Source organism: Rattus rattus, chromosome 1, assembly GCF_011064425.1.
Source record: "Rattus rattus isolate New Zealand chromosome 1, Rrattus_CSIRO_v1, whole genome shotgun sequence".
Classification (NCBI taxonomy): domain Eukaryota; kingdom Metazoa; phylum Chordata; class Mammalia; order Rodentia; family Muridae; genus Rattus; species Rattus rattus.
In genome coordinates this window covers 188,093,354-188,118,190 of record NC_046154.1, presented here as the reverse complement: position 1 = coordinate 188,118,190, position 24,837 = coordinate 188,093,354, and the positions used below count along the sequence as shown (strand labels likewise).

The window sequence follows — 24,837 nt, the reverse complement described above, 5'->3', positions numbered from 1 at the left end:
AAAACAATTTAATTGATGTCATGGGGGCGTCTAAGAGCATCCTGGTTCTTGTTAATCCCTGATTTCAACTTCTCTACCTCAGGAATATTCTGCTTCATTGGCAGTTAGTTTACCTGAGCTTGGCAGTTTGGGCATGCATGGGCTTTTCTACTCACTCTTCTATTCTTGCCATAGAAGCTTCACTATTTGTGAGCGGAATGCTAGCTCTGCTCCCACCACCGCTCATTATTGATGATAAGAGTCTTGGCCAGCACTCTCAACCTAAAACTGTTGATACCCATTCTTTTCTCCACGGGGATAGCAGCAAGGAGTCTCCTGTTTTCACTTTGAATGCAGAATCATACCGACCTTCTTCTGGGAATCCAAACAATGGGTGAAACTGGTTTTTGTTTGTTCTACTCGTTTTATTAATTTTCTTTCATATCAGTGAGCCAGCGTTTTGAAGTCAGTTTTGAGTGCATAAGAATTATGCTACACTGAAGTGTGTACGGTGACATGGACATGTATAGGTTCACGTTTGTGCGCACATGTATGTATGCGCAGGTAGAAGCCACAGGTAGGTGTCAACTGTCTTCCTATGTCACTATCTTCCTTTGTCACTATAGTTCTCCTAGTTTTGTAAAAGATTACCTTCAATAAACCTGGAGCTCACTGGCATAGCTATACTCACAAAGCTACGCTGGCTGACCCGTGAGACCCCAGAATCCTTTTCTCTCTGATCTTCCTGTCCTGGATTACAGAAATGTCCTGCGTCGCGACTTTCTTTTACATATGTGTTGGCAACACAAACGTAGGTCCTCATGCTTGCACAGCAAGCACTGTACACACAGAGCTGTCTCTCCTGGGCAACACAATCAATTATAAAAGACACATTAGAGGCCTGTATCTGACATATATTTTTCTTTGTCCCATATTAAATAATATATCAAATACGAACAGAGAACAGCTTCAGCGTAATGGTAGCGCGTAAAGATAAAACATTTTAGGTTTGCTAAGAAGATAATGAAAACCCAAGCAAGCCATTTTAGTATTTACGTGTGCAATGGTTTAAAATAATTCCGGACTGCTTTGAAACAACAACTTGAAAGTGGCCTGCGACTGTAGAATAGATATTAAAATGTAATTCATAGATACCACATTCCATTGATTGTAATAGCAAGGCTTCGTCTTGCGTGATGGACTTTGCTTTTGCAGATGTTTCCCATTACAGCTAATCCTCCCTGGGAGATAGACAGGGAAGATAAGCATATGATCCCCACATTTGTGAGAAGGAAAATCCAGCTCTCTAGTAAGTGGTGGGGCTGGGAGAGGAGCCCAGTGCTTCTGACTCCAGGCTCCAATCTTTCCACATCTGAAAACCTTCAGTAATTTAACGTTATTGGGGCGGGGGGAAGTGGGTAGGCTGAGTGGGAAGGTTAAGAGATGGGGGAAATGCACATCAGTTTAGGTCAGCTTCCCTGTCTCGGGAGAATATTTGCTGCTTGTAGTTTCCATTCCTGCTAAAATGTCTTAGCCTGTGTTGCACGTAGATCATGATAAGTCGCTTCAATGACTGGGGAAAAAGTTCATAAAGGAAGATAGTTTTTTAAAATAGTTTGGGGACTTGAACCTTTCTGTGTCTAAATTCAGCATGACATAGGATGATGATAAGCCTGTCAGCTTTTCATTTGTTTGTTTTCCACTTCATGAGATCATTTTATTAACTCTTTTGTTAGGGATTCATGTGATATCCTCAGCAATCTGGCAATTATGGTCCATTTAAAATGAAAAGATTTTAAAATGAGATTTGGAGGCTGTTAAGGTGGCCATTAATATGATGACTTTGAAGTCCCGCTGCTCTGTTGTGCTCCTGTGGTTCTTTCATTATGACAGTTGTTTGCCTTCGCGGTGTGACAAAGCCCTCATCTACTGTTGCGATTGTCTTACAGGCGTGGTCCCCTAGTGCCACCTAGTGGTTCTCTCCAGCTATAGCATGTAGTGAAAGAGAAAAAGGTAGTTGATACATTGATTTTTTTTTTTTTAAATGTATTTGTCAAGGTGACCTTAACAGAGAGAGGTCAGAAGTCACCATGTGTAATGTAATGTTTATATGTATGCATACATATACGTTATATGTATATATGCATATAAACTTCTTCCAAATAGTTTTTGGGCTTTTTTGTAGGTATATTTGTTTGTTTATACAGAACTCATAGATCAAGAAATAATTGAAAATTTCAAGAAAACCTGTGCCTTAATGTCTCTTTTACCCAGAAATGTTCACCATTACTTGCTATCAGCGCAAAATGGACTGGGCTGCTGAGTTCTGAGTTCCCTTACTTTTGCTGTGGGTTTATAACACAATAGGCAGGACGTTCTCGACTTCTAACTTTAGCGATTTAAGACTAAGCAAAGGAAAAGTGTGATCTTCTCTCGTGCCAACGGATAATAAATGAAGATCCAGAAGAAGAAAGGAAGGAAGAGCTAGAAAGAAAAGGGAAGAATGTTATTTCTCTCTTGAGAAAATTTACCAATTTTATCTCTAATAATGAGAAGGGCTTAAAACACAAGGATGAATGTTTTGCAAAAACATCCCATTCATTCTGTTATTGGCTTGTGTTTTCTTGGACATACAAGAAGTACAGTATGTTATTGTGTAGTCTATGAATACAGAAACAAATGTGCCTTCTGTGTTGAGAGGTCCTTAAGTTTTTACAATCTAATTACTTTTAATTGGTGAAGAGTATTTATCTGTGCAAGTATTTAAACAGCAGCCTACTTTAGAAGCCTGTGGAGGCCTCAGGATAGTTCCTGGCCCCACCATCCACAGCCTGTGAAACAGTAGAACTGGGTCTGTCCAGACAATGTACATCCACGAACGTTCATGCATGGAAGCTGAGGAGGTTGCTCAGTGGATAAGAGCACCCAGAGAACCCTGGCTCAATTCCCAGTGCCCTCATGGTGTCACACTACTGTCTGAAACTCCAGGTCCAAAGGATCTGACACCCTCATACAAATATAAATGCAGGAAAAACATCAATGCACATAAAAATAATTAAATAGTTTCTTCAAGGTTCATACATGTTCTTAGGTGATGGTCTTGGCTCTGAAGAACCCCTGACTTGTGCTAAAGAGTTCTGTTGATCAGATTATCACTAATTGTTAGAGTGAGGGATAGATACCCAGACCGGAGGCCAAAAATTCTGAGTCAGCCGCCTTTATCCTTTTGAAACTGTGTTTCATCCACAAGAACTTCTTACACATATTTTCTAGCATGTCATTTGTTCCCTGCAGTGTTTTGCCAACTTTACCTTTAATTTAGCCCTGTTATTTGTGTCTATGTCTGAACCAAGAACCAAAATGATTTGTTTTATTTATTTTTTAAATTTAATTTTTTCTACTTTTTTCCTCTTACCTTCCATTCCAACCTCAGCTCCTCCATCCTCTGCTCCACTCCTCCTCCCCGTCTTCTCCCTGTTTCCTCTCGCCCCAGATTCACTCCTGCTCTATTTCCCTTCAGAGAGAGAGAGAGAGAGAGAGAGAGAGAGAGAGAGAGAGAGAGAGAGAGAGAGAGAATGAACAGGCCTCTTAGGGCTATCAATAGAACATGTTGAACAGGTTACAATGATATTAGACACAAACCCTTATATCAGGACTGGACAGGGCAACCCATAAAGAAGGAAAGGCTCCAATGTGCAGGCAAAGGAGTCAGAGACACTACCCACTCCCAGTGGTAAGAGTCCCACCAGAACAAGAACAAGAAGCTACATAACTATGATATGTATGTAGAGGACCTACCTAAGGCCCATAAAGGTGTAGTAGTGTTGCTTCAGTCTGTCAGCCCCTAGGAGCCCTGGCTTAGTTGATTCTGTGGGTCTTGTTCTTGTGGTATCCACCACCTCTGGCTCCTACAACTGTTCCTCTTCCTCTTCTTCTGAGTTTCCCTGCCCCCACACACCCCTCCAGTATTTGCCTATAGGTCTCCGGGCCCATCCGCTGTTGGATGATGCCTCTCGGATGACAATCAGACTAGGCACCAGTCTGTGAATATAGCAGAATATCATTAGTAATCAAAACCAAGATTTTAAAAACTTAAGTTTTTTTTCTTCAATTTCTTTCCTTACAAAATGGAATCTTTGTACTGCTACTTTTAAAAAAAAAGTATCTTTTGTGAAGTATTTATAGATGGCCCTTGCCTTGCTAAACATTTGCAAACCCTTACTATGGATTGTTCTCTGTGTTCTCTGTCAGTGCCAGACATGGTAGCAGTCAAAGAACCTTTCCTCCATATTTTGAGATGGCTGTGTCAACAGTGGGAACAGCTGCAGGAGGTTAGAGTTCAGGCCGTGTCACTAGTGACGTATCCTTTCGTGCACACCCAGAGCACAAATCATGAGCCAGAAGCCCCTCCCCCGATAGAGTGATTAACCACCACCAACTTGGGAAAAGGTATACCCTTGCCTTAGGGTTCTCTATAAGGGAAGTGTTAACTCGCCCAGTGAACTTCCTCTTAAGATTGAATGAGTTAAACTGTGTGAGGTGTTGGGAGAAGTACCTCACCCGTAACTCTGGGCAATGTAAAAAGCCAGGCAGATGCAGCCCTGCTCTGTTCCTGGTAGCAGCAGGGGTGCAAGGGAAGAGAAGGAAACATTAAACTAAGTTGCTCCTAGCACTCAGCTCCTTCGCTAAAAATAATTTAAAATATGCTCCCTGTAGGAGGAAAGTCCGTCACTCAGTGGACAGTGCTTCGTTACGTATCTGATTTCTACAGTTGAAGTAGTGAGAAAGGCTAGGGAGTGGGAAAGTTACCTCCAGGCGAGTGTAAGAAAATCCTGAAAGGAACGTGTATGAAGTGAGCTGGGAAGAGGGCAGTGCTAAGGCCCTGTGGTCAAGCGGTGGGGGAGGGGCCTAGGCAGTCACGGCTGCACAGACAGCTATCTACCAGGTTCACGGAATCTACTTACTTACCTCTTCGTCTGCCCTGGTCCTCCTCAAGGACAAACTGTGGACATCAGCATTTATGCTGTGGCCACATTGGCAAACACAGCACTTCCCCGTAAATGCTGGCCAATGTCATCCGGCTGTGGATGGTACAGTTTATGTCTGTCCTGTTATTTTCTCTGTAAGAAAACTACATATTAAAAAAAAAATGCAGACTGTACTATAGTTAGTATAGAGACCCCTCCCCCTTCACTTTTGTATCAGTTTACATATATGGCTATTTCTGTTCACCTAAAAATTTCGAGCGTCCAGGATGGAAACAGTCATCTTGAGATTCCAAAGTGACAAATCATGACGTGAATTTAAAAAATGACAGATGCTGCTGTGGGTAGAAATACACATGCAGTTTCTGTTCTGTAACATGTACAGCTTGAGCTAAGTATGTATTTGACATCTGTCTACCATGAAAGATCTGGGCATGGGAGTCTAGGTGGCTGCTGCTTTATTTGTTTAACCTGGATTTGTGATAAAAGGTTTCTACAGTAGGCTGCCGAGGTGTAACTTTGAAGGGAGGCAGTCACTCTAAAAAAGTCTTAAGACCAGAAAGTGGTATTTATAAATATGAACAGCATTACTTAGTTTCTTTAAAATTGGTAATCATATATGCAAGGAAATTAGGAGTACTTGTGACATATGACAGACTTACATCGATAAGCAGTCAATTAATATATGTTTAAAACATTAAAAGCAAGTCAGAATGTGTTTTGGATTCTTTTTGATTTCCTGTGGTTCATGCTGGCCTTGAACTCAAAAAGTATCCCAGGCTTGTCCTGAATTCCTGGCCCCGTTTTCTTGTCTCTCTTGTTACCAGAATTATAGATGTTCATTTGCATCCTTGGCTCTACTGGAATCGCTGTGGGATTTGTCTGTTTGTCTGTTGGGTGGAACAGTACTAGGAATTGACCCTATGGTCATATGCATCCTAGATTCTACTCCTGAGAAATGTCCTAGTCCATTATACTTCATTAAATCTAAGAGTGGGGACACTTTTGAGTTGCTTTGTATTAGCCTGTTATGAACAGCTGTAGGTGAGCATCTCTGGACTCCATGTTGATAACTATGAGCTTTACAGCAGTCTCTGTTCACCGTCTGGTAATTTGTTAATGGCATAAGTATCTAGCCTAAGCTACAGATATGGGTTTCTCCAATGACCAACTCTGATCTCCACGGGCTACTGACTGTTGACTGACCATGCCTGTTCTGTATCTCTACATCCTGTTTAATGGCCAGAATTGCTCAATGTATTCATTTTCCAAAGAGTAATTTACATCATTATTTGGCCAGAATTACTCAATGCATTCATTTTCCGAAGAGTAATTTGCATCATTATCATATAATAAAAAGTCATATAGTGGGGCTAGAGAAATGACTGGGCACTTGCTGATCTTCCGTGGGACCTGGTTTCCATCCCCAGAACCCACTCAGATGCTGTGCACATCCTAACTCCAGTCCCAAGGCATCTTCTGGCCTCTACAGGTATTTCATACACTTCGTGCTCACACATGTATGGAGGTAAAGCACCCATTTAATTAAATAAAAATAAAATCTCAAAAGAGCATCTTCTAGTTGAATTAAGTGAAAGCCACGGCCTCCACTCCCTCCTTTCCACAACAGAGGAAACCAATTTGCACCATTTAACAGTTTTCTTTGACATTTATTTCAACATCTCCCAGTGATATGTTATAATATTAATGTACCAATTACAGAGATTATCTCTTGGCTTTTATGAAAACACAAGATTTAGCTCCCTTCTTCCCCATCTGCTTTGTTCTACCCCCAATATACTTACATTATAATTTTCCGCTAAATCCATATATTTAAATTATTCCCATGTAAATGTCCTTTACTGCCAAGCCACATACAATATACCATGATTGCAGTCCTTCTTAGAAGGAAAGTTTGTTATCCTTTTTCTATCCTACAACTAATAATCATCTTGTACTTCTTAATTTAGATTTTTAAAAACCAATATCCATGGTTTTTTATTCCCTATGGTTTCCAAAGGTCTGTAACGTCCATCCCAGTAAAATTTTCCCTATCCAAACTGTCAGGATGTATCTTCCTTGTAGTATTTCCCTCCCTGCTGTCAGCAATTCTAAAATAGTCTCTCTGTGTTCCATCAAACGGTTTGCTCTCTAAGTTCTAACTAGCAGGTAGGAGAGATGTGGCCTTGCCCTGTCCCTGAAAGTGTCCTTTGTCAGCCTCCTGCATTTGGTCACCTGCTTATTTAGCTTTCTTATTTTATCCATGCATTCCAAAGAAGGTGTGTGAGAGAAGTATTTTTTTCATAGCACATTGTGTGAGACGCCCTTACTTTTCTATTTTTCTTATCTGGCACCTTAGGTAGTATTTCTGGTTGCAAACCTCCTTCCTCCAGATCTTTATTATTATTATTATTATTATTATTATTATTATTATTATTATTATTATTATTATTGTTGTTGTTGTTGTTGTTGTTGTTGTTGTTATTGTTACTATCATTATTATTATTATTAATCTTTACATTTCAAATGATATTACCCCTCCAGGTTTCCCCTTCATCCCATCCCCCTCCCCTTTGTCTCTCTGTCTCCACCCACCCACCCACTCCTGCCTTACAGCTCTAGCATCCCCCTATGCTGGGGCATTGAGCCACCACATGACAAGGACCTCCCCTCCCGTTGCTGTCAGATAAGGCCATTCTCTACTACATAAGTAGTTGAAGCCATTTGTCCCTCCATGTATACTCTTTGGTTGGTGGTTTAGTCACTGGGAAATCCGGTAGTCTGGTTAGTTGATATTCTTTTCCCTCTGGGGTTTCAATCCCCTTCAGCTCCTTCAGTCCTTGCCCTAGCTCTTTCACTGTGGTCCCTGGGGTCCAGTCCTACGGTTGGCTGTGGGTATCTGCATCTGTCTCAGTCAGGTGCTGACAGAATCTCTCAGGAAACAGCCATACCAGGTTCCTGTCAGCAAGCACTTCTTGGCATCAGCAATAGTTTGGGGGTTTGATAGCTGCATATGGGATAGATCCTTAGGTGGGGCAGTCTCTGGATGGCCTTCCCTTCAGTCTCTGCTTCATTTTTGGTCCCTGTATTTCCTATAGACAGGAACAATTCTAGGTTAAGAATTTTGAGATGGGTGGGTGATCCCATCCCTCAACTGGGGGCCGTGCCTAACCTCTGGATATGGTCTCTACAGGTTCTCCCTCCCCTCTGTTAGGTATATCAGTTAATGTCATCCCTGTTGGGTCATCCTCTGTAACTGCTCATCCTGGGAGGGCTGCTGAGACTAGTGACGACATTACCTTCTTTTGATAGTACCTGGTGCTTTCTTTATATATATTTTTCCTTATTTGTGACCCCATAGATATTAAGATACATTTTATTACTACTGATTATTGGCGCATTACATATATATATATATATATATATATATATATATATATATATCAATACCCTATCCTCTAATATGATGCTACATAATATTTTGCGTTGCTAAATGTCTACATTTTAATCCATTTTCCTCTATATTTTCAATTTAACCTTCTAGTCTTTTAACTTAATTAGCCCTAATATTTTTAATTTCAAAACATCTTATCCCATGTTTTTTTTCCCAAAGACTTGTTTATGGTATATATGCATGATATGTTTTCTTCTGAAGGATATACTTCCTCTTTCCTATTAGATATAATTTCCTCTAGACTATTAGATATAATTTACTTGACTTTAATCTGTTCCCGATTTTGTTTTATTTGGAATCTTTTGCATCTGTGTATGTTGACATGAGTGTTTTACTTGAAAAGTATAGCAATAAATGTTTGGCAACCTTAAATTCTGTTTTTTTTTTTTGTTATTTTAAAATATCTATTTTTATTTTGTCTTTTATTTAAAATACACTTTACATATAATGTAATCTGATTATAGTTTCCCTTTCTTTTACTCCCCCCGCCCCACCAGTTCCTCCTTACTTCTTATCCAGATCCACATCTTTTCTGTCTGTTATCAGAAGACAAACAGGCACCTAAGGGATAATAATAAAATAAGGTCAGATTAATCTTCATATAGCCACCTTAATTTGAGTTTGTGTTCTGTGTGCCTGATGCTTTCTTAATTTCAAATTACATGTACCCCTTTCATGATCTCTTCAAATCAAACCTCAGTGATGTCTGACTGTGCTGCACCGTCCCATTTCTCTGCCCCTTTGTAGGTTATTCCTATCCTTCCATCCCACAGAATTGACTTTCCTTCTCCTTCTTCCTGACAAGACTGCCCCTTGTGTGTGGCATGCCTCAATTCCCTGTCATTTTCCATAGGCCTAATCAATATAGTTTTGTTGTCACTTCTTGCTATTGTTTTTAATTAAAACAACTCATTCTTAAATGTAAGAAATTTTGTCTTATAAAGAAACACTTCTAAGTTAATTGAGATCTATTATGTGATTTTTAGATGGAAGGTAATTTGCTCTGATTTCTACTTTAACATTATACCTGGTTGTCAATCACGGTATAAGGGACACATTAATACCTGTCACCCTGAATTCAAAGACAATCTCTAGGATATTAGAGGAGCTGGGGTTAGGAGGGCTAAGACATTGAAGCAGGTCCATGATGAAGCCAAGGGTCGAGAGGGACGAAGCAAACAGATTTTGTAAGATTGGCTCAGAGACTAGATTCAGTAAATGCAGAAAAAAATTGAAAGGAAATCATGAGACTGCATCTTGGTTTACACATTTACTTGCCCTCGTAGGCCATCTCTAATTAATTTTCAGAAGCTATTAATTAATATACATCCATTTTAAGCGAAAGCTTCCTGATCAAGAATGAGACTAGCTATACTGAACTGCTTTAACAGTAAGCTTGTTACACATATGCTGTGAAGGGATTTTACACAACTGATGCAGTGCATATATTTTTGAAATGGCACTCAATATTGAGTCTTAGACATTTTGTGACTTATGTTATTTTGTGTTGATGTCATGAAATATCTGAGTCTGGGCCATACTTTAAGAGATTTTGATTCACAGTTTAGAGGCTCAGCTGTGGAACAAACTCTGCTGTAGTTCCCTGTGGCTGTATCGCCTGTGGTAGATAGACAGCTATGTCTCTGTGGGTACATGTGAGAAGAGGGAGTTTAAATGTTAATAGGAAAGCAAGAGACTAGGGAAGGGTCTTTTATGGCAACCATGTCATTAGTACTAACTCAGGAGTCCCAGGAGACCATGCTAATTTCTTTCGATGGCACGTCTGCAGGGCCCTAAATATGCCCAGTCCAGTAGGCTCCACCTTTTAAATAACCCCATGTCTACATAGCCACAAATAGGACCAGGGCTCAACATGAGCCCTTCTGGGAAAAACTATATCAAAACCATGGCCGTCTGCAGCCATCCCAGAACTAGAGTCTGTTGATCCCTTGGCCCCATTAGTCCTACAATCAACTTAAGATGCAGTTCTTGATCACCTATCTCAAACTAAGCTCATGCTTTAACTCTCATGCTGTAAAACCAAAGCGATTTCCAACTTTCTTTGTCGGTCTTACCATTCCTTTTCTTTTTCCATAGAATGAAACTCTACAAAATTCAAAAAAAATTAAATGGAAGGTACAGTTTGATCATAATGATGAAAGGCACGAGGGTGATAAGAACCAGAGAGAGTGATATCTGGAGCAAAAGGCCTTTATGGTCAAGCCTAGCCCAAACCCCTGCATGGATGGGGAGGGAATCATGAATAACCACCCCTAGTTTGGGGACTATCAAGAGTAAGTGCATGATGGCATAAAGGAGAGCTAGTTTTATTTGTGGATGCTGAAACTGAGGTGCTACTCACGATCCAGAAGATGGTCTTATAGCTATTCATATATACCACTATGTCAGCTCAGTGTGTTTTAAAGCTCACATGAAGGGAAAAGTGATAGGGGATAGGGGAAGACTTGGAAGGGAAGGAATAGTGGGTAGATTTGATCAAAACTCATAATATGCATGCTTTGTTAAGTAACTAAATAGAATATGTCATTTCTTCCATGGAAGGTTCTGTACCATATGCAACAATAAATTTCTCCCCATTCAAGGGGACTTAGTAACTTTTGATTTACAAACCCAATCCTAAGGGGGGAAAAGGTTTGCCCCATTCCTGATTTTTCCCTTTTTCTGTACAGCTTTCCCCTCTGAGGCTACCAGCTTGGTCAATGTACAAGACTGTTGCTTATCATGGTGGTAGGGGTTAAAGGCATCAGTACACTGGTGTTTCATAAGCACTGAAATTTAATGGTGCCTGCCAGACTTGAGTCACCATAACATGACTGCATCCTCTTAGGCCTTCCTATTATCTATTCTCAGGTCTACATGCATTCTTGGCTCGATTTCAGTTGTTTCTAGGCTCACTGCTTTCTTTCCTCTGAAGATGCCTGTGGAGCGGGTAGGGCTCAAATGCTTTCCTAGACTGTTGAGTTGAACACTTTGCTTTTCCTTCTTGGAGCCAAGAGCTTCTGTGAAACTCAGTCCTAAGGGTCACCTATTAGGTCCTTTCTCTGATACTTTGTTTCCTTCTGTAATGGTTTGTATATGCTTGACCCCAGGGAGTGGCACTATTAGGAGGCATGGCATTTTTGAAGTAGGTGTGGCCTTGTTGGAGTGGGTGTGGCCTTGTTGGGTAGGTGTGGCCTTTTTGGAGTAGGTGTGGCCTTGTTGGGTGGGTGTAGCCTTGTTGGAGTGGGTGTGGCCTTGTTGGAGTAGGTGTGTCACTGTAGTCATAGGCTTTAATACCCTAGTCATAGCTGCCTGGAAGCCAGTCTTCTCCTAACAACCTTCAGATGAAGAGGTAGAACTCTCAGCTCCCGCCATGCCTGTCTGGAAGCTGCCATGCTCGGGCCTTGATGATAATGGACTAAACCTCTGAACCTGTACGCCAGCCCCAGTTAAATGTTGTCCTTATAAGAGTTACCTTGGTCATGGTGCTTGTTCACAACAGTAAAACTCTAACTAAGACACCTTCTAATGTTTAATATACTTAGCTCATTGATCAGGCTCCCTTAAGAAGCCTGTTTATGATCTCAGTTTACTCATTCATTTGCTGTTTTCTGAGATTTGAAAGCTTAGTTCTTTTGTAACCGAAATTCCAGGATTTTCCAGAGAATCAAGGAAATATTTGTTAGAATAGTTATTTTAAACGACAAAGGTATAAACTTCTTTGCAAAGAATATTGCATACCATGGGAAAAATATAGAAGGACATTCATTATGGGAAATATTAAGAAGACCCCTTACAATTGGAAACAAAAATGGGTATGCTGGCATGTGCCTGGAACCCCAGTGCCTGAGAAACTAAGGCAGGAAGAGTGCTGCATTTTCAAGGCCATCCTGGACAACGAAGTACATTTGTATGCTCTCTCCAGTGTCTTTTTGGAGGCACTCACAGCTTTGAGTTTTCCTCTTAGCACTGCTTTCATTGTGTCCCATAAGTTTGGGTATGTTGTGCCTTCATTTTCATTACATTCTAAAACGTCTTTAATTTCTTTATTTCTTCCTTGACCCAGTTATCATTGAGTAGAGCGTTGTTTACCTTCCATGTGTATGTGGGCTTTCTGTCGTTTTTGTTGTTATTGAAGACCAACCTTAGTCCTTGGTGATCTTATAGGATGCGTGTGATTAACTTCAGGTCATTTTCCCTCACGAATATCGATACAAAAATACTCAATAAAATTTTTGCAAAACTGAATCCAAGAACACATCAAAAAAATCATTCACCATGATCAAGTAGGTTTCATTGCAAGGATGCAGAGATGGTTCAATAGACAGAAATCCATTAACGTAATCTACTTTATAAACAAACTCAAAGAAAAAACCACATGATCCAATTTTGTTTTCTATTTTTCTATAAATGAGAATGTATGTATCTCTGCTTGTGCATGTGTTTATTGAGCTCTTTCTTTGGGTCATTTATTTTTCTGTATTTTTATTTTGTCTTATTCTGGCTTATTTTTTTTACTTTCTTATGTTTTTATTATAACTATTTTAAATACCCGCTTGTTTTCTAAAGAGAGAGAGAGAGAAAGAAAAAATGTGAATTTGGGTAGGTGGTGAGGTGAGTAGATGTGAGAGGTGTTGGGGAAGGGGCAACCATAATCAGGATGTGTTGTATGAAAAAACCTACTTTCAGCACAAAAATAAATAAATGATGCGTATCATAAACACCAAATCCTAAAAGGTCATTACAGTTTACATCTGTTTTCCTTAATTATTTTATTTCACTACAACTAGATAGATAGCTTAGGTTTAAGGAGTTGTCATTAATAATGGTTCCTTTAAAAGCATTACACATCTCATTATAATATATATGTATATTCATATTAACATAGTGAACTACTTCTGATATCATTAACATTTAATAAGTGTACTAAGTGGAAGGACATGTCTGAGTTCATTGAGTCTTCACAGTGGTTTTTATTCAGAGACAACAGCAGTGCTTTTTTTAAGAATGAGAATCCCGGGTACTGAGAAAATAAATATTCAGTCAGTGAACATCACACGGATTGGAAGTGGCAGAACTAAATGCTGTAGAATGTCACCCAAATAATACATATTATATAATAGGCCCTAAAATTCATTTTGACACATGATACCTTTGACTTTATAGTTTTATTTACTATACATGAATATATATCCATAAACACATTATATATATCCATAAATAATATATACATCCACAAATTATATATATACATATATATGTATATAAATTTATACATATATAAATTTAACCTTAAAGTATAATTCATAGAGATGTGTATAACATTTGTTAATCAAAATTCTTGAAGAATATTGGCTTTGGTTGTAGGAATTTTCTCTACTTGAAGCACTGGCCTGAAGCTTGATGATTGAAATATTCAGTTAGTTCATACAGAAGTTGCCAAGTGTTGAATTTGTATTCATTTTATATTATTCACAATTATACCAACTTCTTCCCTCAAAACGTACAATTAATTCTTACTATAATCCTGAAACGTGTACCAGACTTTCTAACTCAATCGGCTGGAGTTATGAAGTTAAATACAATGGCTGCATTGTGTGTTGATGAACCAGAGGAAAGTTTGCAGTCCAAGCCCAGCATCAGGGCATAATTTATCATCCCTTTGCATCTGTTCAAATAACAGAACTTAACAAAAGTTGACAGGATTGTTTGCCTTCTCTTTCATCAAAGCATAACGGAGAGTTTGCTGGTGAACTTGTGATTTCTTACCACGTCTTCTACTCAAGTCTACTGTCTCCTTGAAGACACGCCTCGTTTTCCTACTGCTTTCTTCCATTCACATAGTTTCAATTTAAGAATTTTAAGAAAAAAATTACGGGTATGCTAGCATATGCCTGTAACCCCAGCCCTTGAGGAACTGAGGCAGGAGGATTGCTGCATTTTCAAGGCCATCCTGAGCAGTAAAGTAAATTTGACCTTAGCCTGAGATGTATAAAAAGATCTTATAGAAAGAAGCAAATATATAAATAATCTAGGTAAATGTGTTTTATTATTTACTACAGGTAATTATATTTTGCATCTTAATTGTTTTATGTTTTGCCAGCTGTATTGTAGGGTTCCTTTGGGATATATGATGTCACCCTCTCTTGGGATTTTCTTGTAATCTATCATTTCTTTTACTTACAGAATATATACATGTTCATGAAAAAGAATGACTTACCAAAAGTTTGTACATGTGATTTTTAGGCAGAAATGTGGTTTCATTTTATTTAGTTAGTCACTGATTTTACAAACTACAACAAAAGTCAGGCCTACGTCTAGGTCTAAGCAAACTTTCAGGCAAAGTCCTCAAGTTTGTTGTCCCCTTGAGAGAATCCTGGAGCAAGTCAACAGGGTCTGCCAATTCAGTCTGAGGCGTTCTTACTGGTGCTAAAAGCTAGCTAAGAAGCCTCAGTTTGTTTGCTTAAGTTCCCAGAAGGATTTGCATCTGCATTAAGACTCTTTCAATATGTGCTTGGAGAATAAAATAAAAATGTAGTGTTGTGACTTACCTACTTCATTAGTTTGCTAGTTACTATGAGTGTTTGCCTTGTAATCTGCTATCCTCCTAAAATAAAACCCAGGTGACACAGGTGGCCTCCAATAGGGACACCAAGGAGAACAAGGAGAACGTGACCACTCTGCTTCAGTAGTGCCTCTTAGTTGAGGAAGCAGAGAAACCAGAAATCCCAGCTAATTAGAAGATAAGAATCTGGCTAGAAGGAAGAAGTGCAGTTTCTCAGCCTCTGCCCCAGTTACTCCAATTGCTTCATCTCTGTGAAGCAATTAACCTTAACAAGCATTTCTTCTTATGCTAGCAGAGCAGAGTGTAACAATGTTGTTCCTGGTCTCCGAGACATCCTCTTCAGCAGTAACTTTGTATCGCATCCTTTACAAAAGTGCGGGTCTGTTAATCTTGGCTCAGTTCTCCAGTGCAAGGACTATTGTTCATCTTTTTTTTAGAGGGCGGAAGCTCAGGTGACTTTCCTAAGTTTGCAGTGATTGGGAACACTCCAGGGCCTCAGACCAGATTTGCCTAACACCAGAACTCCGTCTCCTTCTCTCTGGGGGTCCTTTAAAGTCAGGTGAAGGCCCTATGGTCCCTGCCTGGGGAGATACTGGTACAATTCAAGTCTAACTCAAACTCATCTAGCAAGATGAACTTGGAACTCTGTCACTCTAATAAAGGGCAGATAAAAGGGGAATATTTAATGCTTTAAATGTATGTCTTCACAAAAAGAAAATTTTCCAGTTCTTTAAACAAAATAAAACCTTAAGATTCACTGGATATGTGAGTATTAGGGAATCACCAAATAAGACCATTTAGAAATTGTTTATGTTGTGATTTAGAGGGAGCCATGTGTCATTTTCTTATATGCAAACATCTGAAAAATAAAGATTATAGATATGAAAATTTAAGTGGTACTTTACCATCGTAGCCTTTCTTATGTGCCAATAGACATTCAGTTGTTCACATTGTGTGAAAAATAGCATCACTCGATGTGCCTTAGAGGCTCCTAGGTATCCTCTAAAAAATCTATCATCTATGTTTTAATATTTTTAGAATGTTTCTACCCAGCAATACTCTGAGAATTTATCAGTCTGTCTTAGATGTTTAGTTATATAAAATATTATACTAATATTCCAGTATATCTGTGTGCATATATGTATACATTTTAAATACAGTAAAATCATAAAAGGAAATATTCATCATCCTCTATGGGGGGACGATACTTTGTACAATACATTATCAAGCATATACATGACATATTTACATATATATATATATATAACATGTATATATATACATGAAATAATTTTTAGAATTGCTGTTGTTATACAATAAAGCTGAAATTACAGAGTGCAGTTTTAATTTCAAACCTAATATAGTATGTGTCTGCGTGTATATGTATGCCTGTGTGTGTGTGTGTGTGTGTGCGTGTGTGTATCTGTGTTTCTATCTTTCTGTGTGTATATGTGTGGCTGTTTCTGTGTGTGTGTAAAACTGAGCTATAATATGGTGAATTGTAGTTTAGACATATTCATTTGAAACATTTTGTATCAAATTGTACAAAAGTATGAGGTGCTACAACTCTTGGGTAAACTTCACACCTTTGTTTTTCTCATATACTTTTGATTTGCTAATTACAACATTTTTTTTTCAGAAATAGCAAGGTCTTATGATCTAGCTCTATAATTCTAACTACTCCCTAGGTTTAGGCAGGAGGATCATAATGTCAATGCCTGCAAAAGCTACAGTGTAAATGTAAGGCCAACTACATCGAGTTAGGAAGATCTTATTTCAAAACAGGAAGAGAGGTTAAAGGCACAGAACATGGATTAAGTATTTGTCTTCCCTATGAAAAGCACTAGGTTTACACGCCATCATTGAAAGAATATAATCTATTTCATTTCTAAACTTTAATTTCATGTATGTGTGTATATGTACCATATAGTTGTCTGTTTCCTGAAGTGGCCAGAAGAGGGCATCAGATCACTCAGAGCTGGCGTTTAAGATAGTTGTGAGCTACCATGTTGGTGCTGAGAAGTTAACCTATGTCCTCTGCAAGACTAGTAAATGCTCTTGACCTTGGAGTCATCTCTCTAGTACCAAAGTATTTTAAGTAGTATATTTGCACTGTGTTAGCCTTTAGTGCTCATGACTCAGATAAAATTCAGAGCTCTTTAGTTTATCTGTACTAATTTTAGGCATCCTACATCAGCCACAGTGTCTCCTCAGATTTAACATTTCTAGAACTTCTTCTCTAGTCTCAATTCAATTTTTAATATTATGTCCTATTTCCACCTCTTTAAACCTATCACTATCATGGTTACTACACTAAAGGGATTTTAAAAATAGCAACATGTGTGTGTGTGTGTGTGTGTGTGTGTGTGTGTGATATTTTTGAAATTTCAGCTTTTCTTTATATCGTGACCAGTTGCTAGAGTCACCCTCTTTTGTAAGTCAAATCACCAACCCTGTGGCTTGCAATGTACTTCCCGATTCTGTATTTCAATTGCTGCATTATAACTCCATTTGCTGCCTCTGTGTTCTAATCCAAACACATTCCAAGAGGCTTAAATGAGAGATGACAGCCCGAACAATATATCTTAGACAGGAAGGCATTTACAATTATTTTATAAAACCACGCCAAAATATTGTCACATAGAGTGTCTCGAATGGCAAATTCAATAGAGCCTCTTTGGAGAAACACATTCTTTTTAAATATAAAGTTCCTCTATAAGTCGGTCCAGGTGACTTCCTTTTGTTCAGACAGGATTATTTTTCAAAATAATGGAGGGAAGGGAGAGAAAAGAGAAACCCAAACTCTTTTTCAGTAGCGATCTCCTCCGGAGCCATCTGGGAAGGGAGTTTTGCTTGGTCACAAGTGACTAGTCCATGATTTTGAAAGGAGTGATTCATCCTCCTTTGAAACAAGAGATAAGTGGGGGAAAGGGCCGTTTAAAAATGACTTTACAACTGTTTCCTTTGGAGCTATGACTTCTTTAGCTGGAATGCGATCCAGAACTGTTTCCCTTTGAGTCTCGGCGTTTGCCTTGAGCAGTTTTCTTGTCTCTCTTCCCCCACACCCTTCTCACTCCTCTCCCTGTCTCCAACAGATTTACACCGACTGGGCCAACCACTACCTGGCAAAATCGGGCCACAAGCGGCTGATCAAGGATCTGCAGCAGGACATTGCGGACGGGGTCCTTCTGGCAGATATCATACAGATCATTGGTAAGACCTGCTCTCTCAGATTCGGAGAGACTCTGCTCCTAGCTCTTTGGCTACACCGCAGTGGAGGTAGAACAGACACAGGATTGTTCCCTGTGTCCAGGAGTGCTGTGAGTGAGGGTGGCTTTCTCCAGTGTAATTAAATGTGTTTCTGTGAGACTGAAAAAGGGCATTGCTGGTCCTACTCTGAAATAGTTGGAACGGTGTCTGTACACATACACCATTGTCAGAAAGGAAAGCTTCATTAAACCATATGCCTCCCATGTGTGCATTTTGTTAACCGGAGTAACACATACACTGAGGCTCCTTGAAACTGGATCTTGATCCGGCAGGGACAATTGTGAAAGGTCTCATGTCGGCAGTCAGCAACTTCCTTTTTTTTTTTTTTTTTTCTTTGCTTGATTTGTTGGCTGAGAACAAGTGTGCTCTCCTCTCTTGTCCATGGCTGAGGAGACTGAAGAGGAAGCAGGGGTATTTCTTCTTAGTGTTTTATTTATTTTTTTAAAGATCTCTCTGTGTGTGTTTCACATCAATGCTTAAGCACGTTGTCCCTTTCTCTCTCTTTTTATTTTATTTCTTGATCGCAGCAAATGAGAAAGTGGAAGATATCAATGGATGTCCGAGAAGTCAATCTCAGATGGTAAGAATTGGATTTATTCTCATTCTCTCACACTTAGCACCATTTTCAAAGTTAACTGCGTGTTCACAATGGCTTTAAAGTTTGTGTGCGCCCCTTCCTGCTTGTTTAAGAAGTCATCTGCTTCCAGTATTTCTGAGGGTTCAGTAACATCAGACTCTGAGGAATTCTGACTACTGCGCACCATGCCTTTAGGTGTGTTTCCTGACCTTTGACCTATTTCTCTTTTCTTCCTCTGTTTGTTCTGATGTTCTATAGCATGTAATTCTGCACACTGGGCTCTCTATCAGTAAACTTAATTTCGAATTTAAAGCAATAGTTTTATTGAGCAACTATTTGAGGAATAGCACTTACCATGTGCATTTTCCAAATATGAGCACAGTGTTTTAAGGGTTCTTCACGCAGGTCAGTGTGTAAGCACACGAGATTGTGCCTCTGTTGGAAACAGCTCTGTAGGCTCTCTGTAGTCTATATCCTGAACAATGTGTGATTCATAGATAAGATTCATATCATAGTAGCTTCCAGAAAGCCCTCACTCAGTCTGGAAGCTCTTTACCCCAGCAGCGTCTACCCTTTCTCTTCTAGCAAAGCTTAACATCTACAGACAAAACCGTAGGTTGATAAACAGTTGAGAAAACAAAGAAACAAACAAAAAAGCTAGTCACAGAGCCACAACTCAATTTTCCGGTACGAACATAAGACGGACTGCCTATAGTGAGGATTCTAGGAGTTACCCACCTGAGTAATGAACAGCCCAAGCCTCCAGTAAGACTGCTTAAAAGAATTTTCATGAGGTCTTAAGGGATCCTTGTCATAGATTTGGTCAAGTGAAAAACTCATGAATGTCTTAAACCTGCTGACCTGCTTTAATTAAATCTCAGAAAACTGAAATCCAGTGCAATAAAAGGAATTTATTCTTCAAGAGTGATTAATTGGCCTGTGCAAAACACGAGCACTCCAGAAAAACACAGTAACAAAATAACTATTAAAATGTCATGATCTACAGCTGCTGTGAAAAAAGAAATCACCATAAAGATATGGTCTCTATAAAAGACTTCAGCTTTGAGGGCATTTCCTGAACTAATTACTCTCAATGTAAATGATTCTCTGTGGAAATTAATTGCATCTGCTTTGTAAAATTTTGCTGCTAAATAGGACAAATGTGGATGCTGCTACGCTAGTAGTTCTGGGATGTTGGAAAAACATGTATGGTCTCTGGGCTTTCTTAATTACAAAATGAACCCTAACTGAATGACGATCACAAATACACACACACACACACACACACACACACACACACACTCGCACACAGATACACAGATATACATTTTATTATGTATAATATAATTCATTATATAAGATGAATATTATATAATGAAATCTATATTAAATTAGTATGCACATATAGCACTAGTTTAATGTAATTATATATACAATTACATAAATATCATATAAATAAAATTTATTATGAACTCTGTAAGTAACAGATGAACAGATTAGCACCTGCTAAAATATTAGGAGAGCTTTTCCTTGAGACATTTGTTAGTACCTGAGATACCTGTGTCAGAGTTGTGAATCCTACGGCTTGACTTAGTTCCATCATTCTAACCGTAAGGGAGTGGTACCCAATATAAAGTGTTTTAAGTCTATTGCTTTCCACTTGCTCTGCTACCCTGATGCTACGCTGCTTCCTGGGGATCTGATATGCGGACATGTTCATAGGTGATGACAGGAAGAGGCAATCCTCTGATATTGATCTGAGGTATCTGGACCTAGAATGTCTACAAATCTGCAGAAGTATCTTAACAGCCGACTCCGTTTCTTGTTAATCATTTTCCTACTGTGCATCCACTGGTATGCATGCCGTCTCAATACCTCTGCTCCTGACAACAGCAAGTGATGGCATTACGAAAACTGTGACTTTCTCCCTCTGGAAAGCATTAGTTGGGGTCATATTACACTTTGAATAAGGACAACTTGGATTGTAGCTTTCCGATTGGTTGAACTTCACTTCATGAAGACCTCATGGCATGAAACTCCTCCCCCTTCCCCCCTGCCTTTGTTAATTGAGAAGAAAAGCTGTGAAACAAATGTAATTTCTGACTGGACTATTTTTGTCACTGTTCTTTAGAATTTTTATTGGCACTGTGTGATTAATGGATACAAAGCTCTGGTGAGAGCTGAGACCAGACAGGAAAAGACAGACAGTTATGGTGACACGACTAGGTGTATGGATCACACACACAATCATAGAATGATGTCTTTGCCCAAGGAAGAACTTACTTTGTAATATCTTACCTATCTCAGCTTTTGTGACCTTTGGTGGTTTTTTGTGTTTAATGTCACCATCATCAACAACAACAAAAGCACATCTAAAAATACCTCCTAGTACTAGGTGATCTGAGCTTACATTTTAGACTCGATGGCTATTATGGAATCATTTTAAGCACTCGGTACTAGAATTTCTGGAGTCAGGAAGCTGCGGTATATTGATCCATTTTTAAGTCGGCTAATTCCACATTTAGCCAATGCCTACTTGGAACCGTAAGGTGGCTGGTAGCTGGCATTTAATTGAAGTCCATAGGAAGACCAGAGTTGCAATGTAAATATACATGAGCCAGAGAGCTGTATAGGGAAGAACAAAAGGTCTCAGGAGTTGGGGATCTTGGTGTGTTCCAGAAAAAAAACCTTGACGTTTAAGCCTAGCTAGGGATGTTTGAAGGGGAAGGCAGAACCTGATCATGGAAGGGCCATGAAAAAAAGTTTATTCAAAGTTTTGAACCAGTGAAGTATAAATTGGGTGACTCTTTATGCTCGGCTATGTCAAAATATGGTACAATCATTGGAAAATCACTGCAGGTGCTGCCTTACATACATAGAGTGTGCTAGACTCCAGCTGGATGTGGACAACGGCCAGTAGTTTTTGGTTATTGGCCAAATAACGTACAAGCTGGATGTTTCTGTTGAAGAAATGAGGCTGGAATGTGGAAGGGAAACTGATATTCTTATATTCCTGACCTGTAAAGTTCCATGCCTGTAGGACCATACGGCAGGGAGTGTCTTCGAGTCCTACCTTGAGCATCTGAGGAAGTTAGTGATCAGACCCTGCTCATACACAGGTGATGGATAGCAAGGAGGAAATCTTGGCGGAGGTCTGTGTAAATTCAACAGGGAGAAGGTTTATGGTGGAGAATATTAATATTTATGAAGTAGGAGTCAGGGAAGGAAGGGTGGTGAGTGAGTGTGAGCTCGCGGAGACAGCAAGTCACAGGTGTGTCTTGTTAACGCTCAGGACAGACTTCACAGTTTAAGCTATGGTGTTTACTTTTGAGCATGAATACTGAGTAAAACGAGTTGTTTATTTTAATGTAGCAGATACTGTCAAATGCTACCTGGTCTGGTTAGCATGCTAGGTTGGGGAAAGTGAATTTTTGGTAATCGGATGGGTGTTTATAACCAGTGTGATATCCACTGAGCCACAACTCATTTGTATGGGTATCTGATCGAAAAGAAAAGCTTGTGGAGTGGCAGCTGGCTGGGGGCGGTTTTCTCAGGGCTGAGACGATAGAAGAGAAGATGGTAGATTAAGGACAGCAGAGATGGCTCTGTGTATGAGCACATGTTGCTCTTGTGCAGGACCCCACTGGCAGCTTGCAATGCTCTACAACTCCAGTTTTTGGGAATTTGACACCCTCTCTGACCCCCACCGGCTCCCCGCACACGTGGCATATGGACATACATGCAGACAAAGCACTCATGCACACAAAATAAAAATAAATGTATCTTTAAGATTGTAGCAGTAGAGAGAAAACAGATCTGTGGTAACAAGGAAATGAGTGACTGTGTGGATTCCTAAAGGAAGTGGCACAGAAAGTTATTATGAAGTCCTTGAAGAAGATTGGCCACTAGGGAAAACATATTAAAACAAAAAACACCATTTTCCTCTATCATAGAGTATATGCATATATGAAATGTGGTATTGAAGTAGCTTAAACCAATATTGAAGGAATCCAAATCAATTTAGTAATGATCAGAATTTTAGATCGTGCTAAAATCTTTTCTGCTGTTTTCCTATTGCTATATACATATATATACATATATATACTATGTTATGAATTATAAAGTGCCTTATACAATAGAAGTAAAATCATGCATACAGAGGTATATAAAAATATAACAATGTCATTTTAGATAGCATGGTTCAGAGGGCACATATTTAAAAAAAATCCAACTATGCCCTTTGAAATATATATCTATACCACTCAGGATTTCAAAGACATGTTTTATCAGTGAATTTCAGGTTATAATCACTTTGAAACACAGAGTTCTGTGGGAGCTGACCAAACACTATATTTAAGGTGAAATTACTAATGTGGATGACACCTGTCGAGTGATTTCTAGGTATGTATTAACTCAGATCCAAAATATATGCTCTGCATGGCATAACGTTGGTGAGCTGACATGAGGAAATAAATTAATAAGCTATAAATACCAAGAATGTCCTGAATGCTCAGTAGATTAAAAATAGCAAAAAAATGCCCAACATTTACTTGAAAGGCAGAAGCACAAGTGTGTGCTTCTCAAACAAGAATGTTAGACACGGACAAAAATTGTTTTGAAAACAAGTTCTCTCTCTCTCTTTTTTCATCTTAAGATAGACTGTTATATTTCAGGATCCTCAGAGATGCCCAGATGATTTAGGAATTTGATGGTTTGAAATTCTTGTTAGGCAAGAATTAGTTCCTAGGACATAGCTGAGGGTTAAAAATGGGTGTCTCCGAGCTTGTCTGCTCTCGGAGGTGCATTCCTGTGTGTGACCCCACTTCCAGCTCAACTGCTGCTTGGCCACAACTTTTAACAGGGTTTCCTATCATATCCCATATGTTGTTGTGTGATATTTTCTGACAAAGGGCACTTTAGGATGTCTGTTCCTCTTTATTATTTTAAAATATTCTCAGAAGACAGAAAAATAGGACCCAGAGCCCCCTTCTCTCTGATCTCATGGTCCACAATGCTATGGCTTCTAAAAGAAATTCCTTCTGAATACTGAAGACGTTTTAATCCATTTTTAGAGTTAGGCTTGTCTCGGAAGTGACCCATTCTTGATTGAGAAAGTATCCTATGCTTTCTGATTCAGTGCCTTTTAAAGTTTTAATGCTTTTTTTAAAATTTTATTTTCACATTCTAATTATTCTTCACAGACTGGACTATGCACCCCTTCCAGTGTGTCCCCCAACCGCTCCCCAACCCAAACCTAGACCCACCCCAGTCTCCTCTACCTCACTACCTCTACCCCACCATGCCTCCCCACTCCTTGGGACCTTAGTCTCTTAAGAGTTAGGTTCATCTTCTCTCACTGAGGCCAGACCTGGCAGTTTTCTGCTCTGTGTGTGTGTGTGTGTGTGTGTGTGTGTATGTGTGTGTGTGTCTGTGTGTCTGTGTGTGTCTGTGTGTGTCTGTGTGTCTGTGTGTGTGTGTATGTGTGTGTGTGTATGTTGGGAGGGGTTGTAGCTCATATCAGCTGATGTATGGTTCCTAGTTGATATCTCAGTGTCAGGGATCTCGGGGATCTAGATCAGTAGGGACTGCTGGTCTTTCCAGGGGACCACCTTCCTCCTTAGCTTTAACCATCCTTTCCCTAATTCAACCACAGGGGTCCCTGCCTTCTGTCCATTGACTCTTTCAGCTGCTGGTAGAATATCTCAGAGGACATCCATGCTAGGCTCCTGTCTGTAAGCACACCATAGCATCAGTAACAGTGTCAGGACTCTGGGCCTCCCTTGAGCTGGGTGGCTGATGTTATTCAGAGAGTATTTTAGGTTAAGACAAGAAGAGATATTTGGCAAAATAGAGAAGGGATAAAGTACCAGGATGTTCTTAAATTTTCGTAAAATTTTATAAGGCACACTATAGGAGCCTGTGACTCACTGGAAAGTCCAGCCCACAACTTGGTTCATCCACATGATCCCCCACCATTTTGAAAGTTGACAACTTCAGAGCGGCAAGA

General features: G+C 39.4%; 1 protein-coding gene across 1 annotated transcript in view; it reads left to right on the top strand.

Annotated features, from left to right (window-relative positions):
• Window positions 1–24,837, top strand: part of Nav3 (neuron navigator 3) — a 528,911-nt gene that overhangs the window by 282,162 nt on the left and 221,912 nt on the right. The window contains exons 2-3 of the mRNA XM_032912252.1: window positions 18,079–18,196; window positions 18,781–18,833. Of these exons, the coding sequence (XP_032768143.1) occupies window positions 18,079–18,196; window positions 18,781–18,833 (171 nt within the window). The remainder of the gene's footprint in view (window positions 1–18,078; window positions 18,197–18,780; window positions 18,834–24,837) is intronic.